The following is an 11817-nucleotide window of genomic DNA, read 5'->3' as shown; positions in this document are numbered from 1 at the left end:
CAATGAGGTATGATAAGGCAGGAACAGCACAAACACGATGGCATGCAATTGGGAAGGTACGTTCGGTGTCCGATTCCCACCCCAACTCCGCCTGTCAGTCAGTCAGTCAGTGTTCGTCTAGTTTTCCCCATTCGTTCGTTAACGTTAGTAGGAGCGCTGCTGCACCACAACCACCACACATGCTTAAACACCTTACCTTACCTTACATACTCATACTCCACCATACACCAGCAAAAGGCTCCATTCTCTTATCCTCAACAACACATCGCTTCAGGCGGTCCGGAGAAGGGCCCGAATACCATCGCCGACGATGAAAGTGACTGTTCGGCGGCCATGAAGACGGCCAAGCTTACTGATCGGACGCTACCGGTCTCATCCTCTCGCAGCAGCATCGGGGGCGGCGGCACCGGCAAGCAGAGCAGCCAACACCACCACGACGGCACTCCCAAGGCCAGACAGGGCTGCTGGACATGCAAGCGTGAGTAATCAATCACCCTCAATCACACCTCTCTCTCCATACACATACACGTACATATACACACATACACACTTCACCTGTGGCGTCTTCACACATCCATCTACGTATACGAGGACTCGCATACCCCAATAGCTACTCCGCAGCGGCCATGTCACAGGACAAGACACGGCCATACGAAACGAGACGAGACAAGACACGGCACCGCTTGCGCCAGATGCCCTCACCCCCTCTCCGTTTCTTCCTTCCTGCCTCGCGCGATTGAAACTGACCGCCGAATTGACTGACCCGGACCTTTCACTGACTGTCCCTGCTACAGGCCGCAAGATTGGCTGCGACCGGGAGCTGCCGGCATGCAACAATTGCCTGCGTACAGGCAGAGAGTGCCTGGGATATGGCATCCGCCTCGTGTGGCCAGACAGACCAGACGGCAGGCGGAAGCTGCAGAAGCTACCCACGCAGCTGGATGCATCTCCAGACACAGACTTGCAGCTCGCGCCTCGTCAGCCCCACTACGGCCAGCAGTTCTTGAACATCACATTCGAGGACCTGAATTTAAGCAGGCAGGACGTCAGCGCTATGAAGCTGCATATACAGCCGCCCTATAGCCGGCCTGGGCCCGGTCTTTCCTCCAACCCAAACGTAACGGAGGTGGAATCGCAGCTCTTGTCTTACTGTGAGTTCCGGCCTCAGAGCCGACCCCTGTGGCACTAGGCTGATTGCCCATGCGTCCTGTCATTTGCTAACACGAACCGACCCCAACGAAAGACGAGCAACGAATCGCGAGGATGGTATCCACCGTTGATTCTAAGAACGGTTTCCGGCTAGAGTTGCTACCTATGGCGCTCTCGGCTGCATCTGCTGCCACATCGGGTCTCCTCAATGCTATCCTGGCACTGTCCGCGTTCCACAGGTACGGTGCCGAAGCTGCGCTACCATACAAGGCCAATGCATTGCGCTCGTTGTCAGCCTCCCTTGCACAAGAGGCCCCGAGCAACCCCGCCACGGTCGATGCCCAGCTCGCAACATCGATGATGCTGTGTGTCTACAATGTTGGTGCTTGAAATTCCCTCAAGGGGCCATTTGGTTAACATGGATCAGGTATTCGATGAGGCCGAAGGTTATTGGCATCTTCACCTCAATGGCGCTCGAAATCTCATCCACCGAGCAGCCAAGGTTCATGGCGGGAGACTCGACTACAGCTTCCTCTACACCTGGTTTCTTTACCACGAAGTTCTTGGCGCCTTTAGTCAGCCGCCACGGCGACGGCTGGAAGGGCCGACCTCTTTGGAGCTTATTCAGGGTAGCGACTTTGACAACGCAATTGTGAGAAAGCCAATGAACACCTGCTCACTCTCATTTACAGAGCATAACTAACACGGTCCAGATTATCGGCTCCCTAGGCTGCTCTGTAGAGGTCATGGAGATCATTCATCATGTCAATGAGTTGCGCCCTTTACCAACCGAAGACCCTAGAGGTCGGTGCTCTCCTGAAGTTCTTGCCGAAGCTCAGCAAGCGAAGAGCTTAGAGGACCGATTGCTCAATCTCACCCAGACCATGGACCCAGAGGATTTTGCACACCACTCTCCGAAAGAGCGGACGAAGGTGATGACCACGGCGGAGCTATATCGCGTCGCCACCCTCCTCTACCTTCGCCGGACCTCCCCAGCAGGGGCTAGCGCAGATCACCGATCAGTCTATCTCGAACAAGCCTTTCAATTACTTGGCGGTCTGGAGGTCTGCACAAGTCCTTGGCCGCTCTTCGTCATAGCCTGCGAGACCGAGACCGATGAGCAGCGTATCATTATACTTCGCACACTGGACCTCATGGATAAAGCTCGTAAAATTGGTAATGTGTTTGTTTTGCGGACAATTATCGAGTCATTCTGGAAGCAGCAAGACCTTCAAGCAGATAGCGAGAAGCCTAAGCAGATAAAGTGGTGGGAGCTCGTCACCTTTGACACTGCAGCCCCTTGGTTCATATGAGACCAAGATCATGCACGCCTCTAGAAGTAGGCGTGTCGCTTAATCACTCACTGACTCCCAGCGGCAAACGCTGGAAATGACCACCGGACAGCGAGCCCATACACCGGGACTATTTGTCCATGAGAGTTACATGTTTGTCGGCAGTAGGATTCACCAACAGACTCAGGAGGTCAGGTCGCGCATAATGCCCGACAACGTCGATGAATGCCTTAGGTTTGTCAATATCCCGCAGGTCGATGTCAGCCTTGAGAACACCCTCCCATCCTGCGTCCACGGGCTCACACAACGGCTTGCCATCAGGGCCAAAGATCATAGAGAAGCCGCCGCCTGGCGTCGTAGTTACTAAGCGGAGTCAACATCGGTCAGAGTTCGCGTCTAGGACAGCGCCTACCAGGGTTGCCCGTCAGGTTGTTTTTCTCCACGTTTTCCTCCGTCAAGATCTGCGAGGCAACTAGGACGAACGATTGACCCTCTGTAGATTGTCAGCATCTTTTAGTCCCGACTGTTTTGTATTGAAGCTCGGGATTCTGTACCAATAGCGAAGAACTGGCTAGCACGATAGCTTGCCTCTCCTGTCTCGTGGTACAGCCACGCAATCTTCTTCGGGTCTGGCATGGCGAACTCGGCCGGCCAACTAGCGACGTGTATCTGCACGCCTTGCGAGTACTCGTAGTACCTCAGGAGCGGCTGCAGGTGCTCCCAGCAGTTCAGCCCGCCGACCTTACCGAATGGCGAGTCGACCACGCATTTGAGTGACTCGGCTTGGCCATCTCCCCAGATTGTCCTCTCAATATGCGTGGGCTTGATCTTTCGGCGGTGGTGTACGATTTCTCCCTCCGGAGAGATGAATGACTGTGCCATGTACAAGCTCGCACCATCTCGCTCGCTGTAGCCTAGCACGACCATCATACCGGCTTTTTTGACAGCCTCCTGGATGCGTTTCATCTGTGGCGAATTCTTGGGCATCGAATTTGCCATGTAGTCGTGGATGATGTGAGAGTTGTTGATCACAGCGCTTGTCCACATACTCCTATGTAACGAACAACGTGCAGTTAGCCCGATCGTCCTCGGTAGACCAACAGCCGGCAATACCTACCATGGGTAACCTGGAATCCATACTTCTGGAAAGCCAAGCACATTGACGCCATCGGCTGAGGCCTGCTCAATGAGAGAGATGGTCTTGTCCACACTACCGTCGAGGTCAAGCCACACAGGCTCAGCCTGAACGGCTCCGACGCGGACTTTCTGAGACATCTTGAACGTTGGTCGAATTCGCAGTGATGCTTCGAATCGAGCTGTCATTATCCGAGTCAACTCGTTCCTCGATGGAAATCATCCTTATATCGGCCATAACAGGCCACAACACCAACCCCTCTCGCACGCTGTTGCGACATGGCTCTTCGAATTGGCTTAACGCCGATCGCAAGATCCTGCCTCGGAGCGGCTGTAGATTCGCGGCTGCTGAGCCTAAGGAACTCTCCGATGCGATAACTCGTGTAACGGTGGCGTCTATCCGTCGCTGTCGTACAATTCGTTACAAAACATCATGAGTCGTTGTTGAAGGGAGGAAATTGGGAGGAGGAGACCAAATCCCGAGCGTTTAGACCCCGAGGGCAGGGGGAGATCGCAGAGTCCTTCCACTGCGCTGCAGCTCTTCAGGTTTACCGTCCCGCCTGTCAGCTCTCCCCGCTAATCGATCGCGAAGTGCTGCCAAGCGGCTTCCCGATAGCGGGGCTCGGACCGCCAAAAGGGCAAGGCGTTTTTCCAGACTGACGGCGTCCCGTGCTAACGATCGGCGCCAACCCCGGAACCTCGTGCCATATCTTATCCGGTAATGGGTGGTGATACACGAGTAAAGCCTCACGTAGGCGCCCTTATCAGAAGTTCTGAACCTTGAAGCGTATATCATAGAAACGGAGTTCATAGACCGCTCGGATGGACTTTCTCTATCAGGTCATGACACTATGGGTGACTGTTGCCGCGACTTATACGCGAGATAGGGCTTGTTGATTGCTTTACCAAAGCTCTGGGTTCGACTTTGGGGGGAAGAACTTGCGATCAAGTTCGGCTCCCGCTCAATCCCACCGCCTCCCGCTGTCATAGTCAGCGTTGGGGTCTGCTCGGTCACATACGCCTCGAGGGCTGCTGGTTCGCCCCCAACACGAGGCGTGTTGGCCCCTTCAGTTTGTGAATTTGACTTACTCAGGGTGGTGTAACTTTGCGACCACGACTAGTTCGTTGAATGATAAGGCTGTGCTTGGCATTATAAGGTATGTCTTTTGTAATGTGCTGTATTATTTTCAACAGGGGGATATTTTGCGGCTTATTAGCGAGGGGAACAATTTCTCTTGAAGAGTACATATCAGATATAATCCCAATCAATACCCAGTCCGACTAATCTGTCACCTGTACCACACCGCACAGTCGCTGTAGATTCCACTGCCTATATACCGGCACTGTTAAGAACCTTTCAACCTTTCCCACCTCTCAAAGCCTTTCAGACGAAAGTCATCGCGTTGACTCAATATGACTGTCACAACGTCTACGCCCGCAGAGGGTCACCTGCGTCCACGGTTGTCGAGGTTGACAATGGTCGCCATGACCTTTGCCATCCTCAATACGTGGATCGCGCTTGCTGGCTCAATCGGCCTCATTCTGCCATCGGGTGGCTCAGTGGCTTTTCTCTACGGCTTCATCTTTTGTGTCCTGTGCAACTTTGCCTTGGGTGCCAGCTTGGGCGAGATGGCTGCAATTTGGCCCACGGCTGGTGGTCAGTATCATTTCGTGTATGCCATCTGCAGTGAGAAGTGGAGGAAGTCAATGGTGAGTTTCATCAATGCTGCATGGTTGTATAGGGGCTTTCTACTCACAACTATCCCTGGGTTTAGAGTTTTTGGGTTGGCTGGACGAACATCGCTGGATGGCTCACTCTTGTCACAACAGAGGGATTCTTTGCCTCGCAATTTATCTCTGCTGCTGCCGTGATCGCGTCAAATGATGCGTACGAAGCAGAAGCTTGGAAGACTTATCTGATCTTCCTAGCTATCTTAACTTTTACGACTGGAGGCAATATTTGGGGTAATAAGATCTTGGGCAGATGGAATGATGCTGCGTGTAAGTCATCAAGTGTGTTTCGAGTTGGAATTTGGAGCTGACTTTACACAGTATACTGGTCTCTTCTGGGAGTTGTTATCATCAGCATCGTCCTGCTCTCCACTTCCAAGAAGACCAAGGCGGATTTCGTCTTCACTGAGTTCCAAAACGAAACTGGCTGGTCAGATGGCATGGCTTGGATCCTCGGTCTTTTGCAATCGGCGCTGTCTCTTATCGGGTTCGACGCTGCTCTTCACATGACTGAAGAGATGCCACGGCCGGCTGTCGATGCACCTCGTGCTATCATGTATGCAGTGGCTGTCGGCGGTGTCACGTAAGGATCTTTCAATGCCCTTAACTACCATGACTTGGCAGATCTAACAATTGTCCCAATAGCGGCACAGCCTTCATTCTCGTCATTCTCTTCTGCCTCGTCGACCCAGACACGGTCCTCTCCACCTCGAGCGGCATGCCCATCTCCGAGCTCATCCTCCAGGCGACCGGCAGCCGCGCCGCCGCAACGATCCTGACGCTTATGCTTGCCATTTGCTTCATCAACGGCACCAACGGCTGTATCACCAGCGCCTCACGCCTCATGTACGCCATGGCGCGCGATAAAGGCATCGTCTTTCCGCAGTACTTTGCCCACATCAGCCCCACGCTCGACGTCCCTGTGCGCACACTCGTGCTGTGCTTCGTGTTTAACGTGTTATTTGGATTGCTGTACCTTGGTCCGAGCGTTGCGTTCAGTGCGTACGCGGCGAGTTGTACGATTTTCTTGAACGTGTCGTATGTGGTGCCAGTTATTGCGCTGATTGTGAGGGGGCGAAAGGTGCTGGCGCCGTTTCAGCATGGCAGGTCGCTGTTTAAGCTGGGTGATCACAGTGGTATTGTGATTAATTGGATTGCAGCGATTTTCGTCGTCGTAACCTCTGTTGTAAGTGCTAATGCAAGATGATCAATGTGAAGTGAGCTTGGAACTAAACTACGTCAACAGTTCTTTTGCTTCCCCACCATTCTGCCCGTGTCCGGTTCGGTTATGAGTAAGTCATCCGCACACAGACTTGAGTCGCTTTAGCTAATTGATTGAGACTATGTATCGGTCGTCATTGGAATTTTCCTCGTCGTGATTAGCATTTATTGGGTTGTCTACGGTAAACGCTTTGAAGGACCGGTCAGTCTTGTTCTCGTATGCAATACAAACCGGGAACATTCACTAACAGCTTAATACAGAAATTCGATATCATCATGGGTCACCAGCCTGGTGATGTGGAGACGCCGCAAAGCATTGAGGAGACATCTGAGAGTGGGGAGGTTAAAGTCAAGGCTTGAACTTACAACGGAACCGGGATTCATCCACATCAAATATGCCCAGACAATGTCACTTGCAAACAAAAATAGTGTTGAATAGATGTGAAGCGCGTTTAGAGGCACATAATACATGCAATCTGTGCTTCTGCACTGCCGATTTGAATAGAGCACTGGATGTGTCGTTTAGATCAATAAGTCTCTATATTGATTGTTCAGAGAACCTGAAACTTATGACTAGTGTTCAAGCCTATCGCCCTTATTCAAGGCCAAATCAAAATCCGTCTTAGTGACTCATGCGCCCAAACATAGATGCTGCGGGGCTATCATGGAGCTTGTAGGAATATTGGCATGCGGACATCCCTACTGGATAGGATAATGTGGCCAAAAACTGAACACCGAATCCTTTAGACCGTCCTAAACTAGCTATTCATGGAGAAGAGACAACAGTTCTGTCTCCGAATGGTTGTATATAAACGGAGGCCTGCTTGCCCCCTGTCGAACTCTCTTCTCTATCGCTACTGTCAAGAGAGTCGTCTTCTATTTGGGCGGTCTTACGTTTCCTGGGTCTTGTCAGTGCTCATTCACTCATAATTTGCAGGAACGACAGGGAGACTTACTCTTTACGCTTCATATAAATGTTGAGTATATGCGAACCGATGATGAGAGACACCGCACATCCAAGGGAGAAGGCAAAGCCCTTCGGATAGCGTGGGGCTTCCACAGTTGGATAAGCAAGTAGTCCCGTCCTATACGCGAATCAGATGATGTTTGGGAACCCCGGATTGGGTTTCCGCGAAGATCGAGGCTCACCATGCTGTTGAAGACTGTGCCATAATATTCATGAACACAAGTGTGAAGGCACGGGTTTCTGGCGAGTCTCTTAAAATGTTGTTTACCCAGCCGTGAAGCACACTGGATAGCGCATATGACCAGGATGTACTGCAAAAGGCGAACCATTTTGCGCCTTCCGGAACATTCCACACAACCTAGAGTGACATGATTAGTATATATAAAATAAGACAATCAAGAGAACGAAAGCGAACATACCAGAATTAGTAAGGCCACGGAGTTATAACCAGAGGCAAATGTAATACTCCATGCGGGACCCCAGAGCAAGTCCGAGGAGAAGTTGGCAAAGAGCGTGTAGAAGATGCCGAGAGCGGAGGGAAGAGTACCAAATTGATTGACCTTTGGTGAGCTATACCTCTTCAATGACTTAAGCCACAGCAAAAAGGCTCCAGAGTTCGCGCCGGCATTCCAGAACAGAACATCGACCAACACCACGATATAAAAGTGCTTGCTGAAGAATATTTCCTTGATGTGTCGGCGTTTGAGTTTGCCTTGAGTAACATGCCCGCTCCGTACGAGTCGCCGCTTAGCTACCTCGATGTCCTTCTCATTCAAAACCCATCGGTTGGGCATTGCAATCGTTCCTGGAATGATGAAATAGCCGATGATACCGACTGGGATAGTGATGATGGCGCAGATGATATACATCCATCTGGAGATTATGTTGTCAGTTTACACAAGAAACGACCTAAGAAAATCGGGCGACGATTTAGGCAAGGCATGCAGGAAGTACTCACCTCCAGCCAGATAACCCATGGACACCTTCGAGCCTCTGCGTCGCTCCAGCTTGAACCAACCCGGCCGTCAGTGTGCCAATGGGAACTCCAAGATACCATATACCACCCCGGCGGCTGATCTCATGCCGTCGGTACCAGGAACCTACACCTCGTTAGCTTCGTACACTTTGAGACAGATTTTGGGAAAGTTGACATACCAAGTACGTAATGAACGGCTGGGAAATATGCAGCCTTGCTTTCGATCAGTAGCCGTTCTCAAGCCAATCATCCACTTTGAGATACATACCTCGAACCAGCCAACAAAAAAGCGATATGCCATCATCTCAGCGTACGAGTTCGCGCGAAATTGAAGCAGAGTGAAGATCCCCCAACCTATGTCCATGCCTGGAAGGACCCAGTGCATTGGCAGATAAGTGAACAGGAATAGAAAAGGCAACTGTCCGAGCACGGCGCCCACAATGTAGATAGTCTGCAGCCGAATAAGTTCGTTGCCATAGAAGCCAAGCTCCTCTTTCATGCCTGCAACATAAGCATTGTCTATCTAGTTAGCATCACTTGTTATACGAGAAGTACGATCAAGCTTCTTACTGAGGTTGTTCTGATCCAAGTTCTTGACCCAGTATGTAATCAGCAGGAATGGGATCATGATAGTGTCCAATTCCAAGAGAAACTTGCGGTCCTCTTTTGTGTCATCTGCCGAGAACCATTGGATACCCCACCATCTTTTCTTCACCATGGTCGTCATGTTGCCGGTATCTCGAAGTTTTGTGTAACAAGCGTTACTGGTGAATTGGAAAACGATTGAAAGGCAAGGCAAATATAGCAAGACGCGATCAACAGTGCTGGTGGTTACACAAAAGGTAGAAATTCAAGATATAGTACATGTTCATATACGTACCATCTATGGTAGTAACATCTCATTGCGCGATCCTAAGTCCGGTGATGTGCTTTACTGATAGCGGAGAATTCTCGCGTAGCAGCGCCAAGAGGGCATGCGGCGTACAGCGCCAACCTCAGAACTCAGATAATTGAAATAGTAAACGCCTTCGGATAAGGCTTGAAAATACTTCATCGGAGACTAGTGGAGTGGGATGAACGCCTCTTGGAAGGCAAGGCGCGGTCTAGGTCACGGCAAATGCCATCAATCTGAGAGGCTACTCTCCGCACGCACCACAATATTACCGAGATACCCTCACTGAGCGGGGCGAAATATGGTGTTATTACCAGGGTCCTTGACACGCATTGTGTTGAATAAAAGATGTGGCAAACTAAAGGGGGGGGGGGGTTAGTGATTTCTTGTGTCATATGCGCAGTTCTCGCGTGCCCGGCCGGAATTATTTACCTGTTTTGATATATGACAGTAGGTAATAGTCATTACAATAACACCGAAGTGTTCCCCGATAACGACAACACACATTTTCCAGCATCATTGGCAAAGCACACGCAAGGAAAGATTGTGGCATGTAAATAGCTCGATATCATAAATCTACCTACCTACAGACGTCTCAATCTACGCGGAGACCAGCTTCTTTGAGCAGTGGGAGAATCTTTAGCGCGAAATGATCTAAATCGATTTTCCAATCGTAAAAGCCAAGCTGCACGCCGTCAACTCCAATGCGATGCAGAGCAGCAAGCTGCTCCACCACTTCTTTGGGGGTGCCAATGATTTCTATGTTGCCGCCGAGGTTGTATCCTTGCTTATGGCTCTTATCTTGTCGACCACGCCAAGCATGCGCATCGCTGTCATATTTAGGGTTGCCTCCGAATTTCACGTCCTTCGCGATATCTGCCATACCATCGACAATGTTCTTTAAGTACGTGTCGGTCTCTTCGCGCGTATCTCGTGAGACAATAATGGGGTTGATCAGAGTTTTTATAGTGCGACCAGTGGCCTTGGCAGCGTCTTTTATCTTGCTTATATGGTCGGGTAATGTTTCCAGGGCGCTTTCGATATGGGCCCCTCCGGGTGAGGTGATGAAGATCAGATCTGAGTAATGCACTGCAAAGTCAATACCGGCGGCAGATCCCGTAGCGTTCACTAGGACCGGTCGACCATATAAGGGCTTTGGAGTTATCCACGCGTTCTCAAGTTTCCAAGGAGACACGCGACCCTCGTACGTTAGATTCTCAGTTTCTCCCCAAAGACTGTTTACCACATCAAACAGCTCAGCTGCCATCTCGTATCTCTTGTCATGCTCAATGCGGTTCCAACCAAACATTTGATGCTCAATAGCACGATGCCCAGTAACGATGTTAATACCCCAGCGGCCTTTGGAAATGTGATCTAGTGTAGCTCCATACTTGGCAATATGCAATGGATGAAGAGGCCCGTATAGAACGTGTATAGTCGAGATAAGTAATATGTTCTTTGTCACGGCAGCCATGGCTCCAAGAGCAATAAAGGCATCGAGGGACGCTTCGTTGTCATAGCCGCCTTTGGGTAGCCATTGCGTGCGGCTAAAGGCCACATCAAACCCCAATTCATCGGCCTTGCGAACAATATCGACATTATAGTCGAACGTCCAGCTATTGCTCGAGGGATAGCTAGACTTCTTAGCATCAAGCAGGTCAAGAAACACGCCCAATAGTAAAGGCTGTCTCGCTGAACGACTGAGCGGGCTGTCCTCAAAATCGAACGGCCCTTTAAGAGCGGGACCGCCCTCTCTCAGGGAAACAGCTGCCATGATTTCAATGTAGTTTACAATACAAATATAAGTCCGAGTTGACATTACCTATTGCCTTGGTACATAGGTGGTCCCCTCTTTATACACGAGACTAATCCTCCGTGTAGAGACATGTTAACAGGCCTGGGAATGGTGTGCGAGTGGCATTGTGCCAGTGTGACACCCCGCGCATTCAGAGTGTAACGAATTGCACAAAATGGTTCAAAGACGCAATATCACCTCTTCAGGTCCCGTTCTTATGCCATCACCTCATCGTACCGCGAAGTGTCACAACCGACGCGTAACATGTCGCTAATGCAAGTGCAGGGATGTCTGGCACCTGGCAGCCGGCTCCCCACAAGTGACCTGCCAGGTGCTATAGTGTGTAGTATTGTGAAACCGCTGTGAGCGAATTCAAAACATCACTTCACCTATGCGAGACATTTCAAAGATGTTAAAAGACAATTATCTTTACAGCAATGTCTCATATACGAACGAAGGTTAGGAAAGCTTGACCACCTCGTATGGGCTGCATGAGACGAAATACACACGTATCTAAGGAGACGCCTCTTGCAATTCTTTCGAGTATCTTTTATCATTTCTCTTCTAATTCCATATTTTGGTCAAGCTGCCTCTTCTAGTCATTCCAGTTCTCGTGGAGGGTAGCAAGGTCGATTTGTCCCACCTCTTTGAGGTACTTGG

The 11817-nt window shown here is 50.6% G+C and overlaps 3 protein-coding genes across 3 annotated transcripts; 1 reads left to right on the top strand and 2 right to left on the bottom strand.

Annotated features, from left to right (window-relative positions):
- Positions 1-2571: 2571 nt before the first annotated feature.
- UCRPA7_1468 (putative carbon nitrogen hydrolase-like protein) lies at positions 2572-3716 on the bottom strand (the record flags this gene model as incomplete). Its single annotated transcript, XM_007914048.1, has 4 exons — positions 2572-2789; positions 2854-2934; positions 2996-3492; positions 3559-3716. 4 exons carry the CDS (start codon positions 3714-3716, stop codon positions 2572-2574), a joined length of 954 nt encoding a protein of 317 aa, XP_007912239.1.
- A 1272-nt stretch (positions 3717-4988) lies between these two features.
- On the top strand, positions 4989-6887 carry UCRPA7_1467 (putative choline transport protein; the record flags this gene model as incomplete). The annotated part of the gene is made up of 7 exons (XM_007914047.1): positions 4989-5285; positions 5351-5576; positions 5628-5889; positions 5952-6492; positions 6553-6598; positions 6647-6729; positions 6789-6887. 7 exons carry the CDS (start codon positions 4989-4991, stop codon positions 6885-6887), a joined length of 1554 nt encoding a protein of 517 aa, XP_007912238.1.
- A 3070-nt stretch (positions 6888-9957) lies between these two features.
- Positions 9958-11136, bottom strand: UCRPA7_1466 (putative flavin utilizing monooxygenase protein; the record flags this gene model as incomplete). The annotated part of the gene is made up of 1 exon (XM_007914046.1): positions 9958-11136. One exon carries the CDS (start codon positions 11134-11136, stop codon positions 9958-9960), a length of 1179 nt encoding a protein of 392 aa, XP_007912237.1.
- Positions 11137-11817: the final 681 nt, after the last annotated feature.

The sequence above is a fragment of the Phaeoacremonium minimum genome (genome assembly GCF_000392275.1).
Source record: "Phaeoacremonium minimum UCRPA7 unplaced genomic scaffold PA7_03_scaffold_108, whole genome shotgun sequence".
Classification (NCBI taxonomy): Eukaryota; Fungi; Ascomycota; class Sordariomycetes; order Togniniales; family Togniniaceae; genus Phaeoacremonium; species Phaeoacremonium minimum.
Note: the sequence above shows the minus strand (reverse complement) of the source record. Positions and strands in the feature narration are given on the sequence as shown.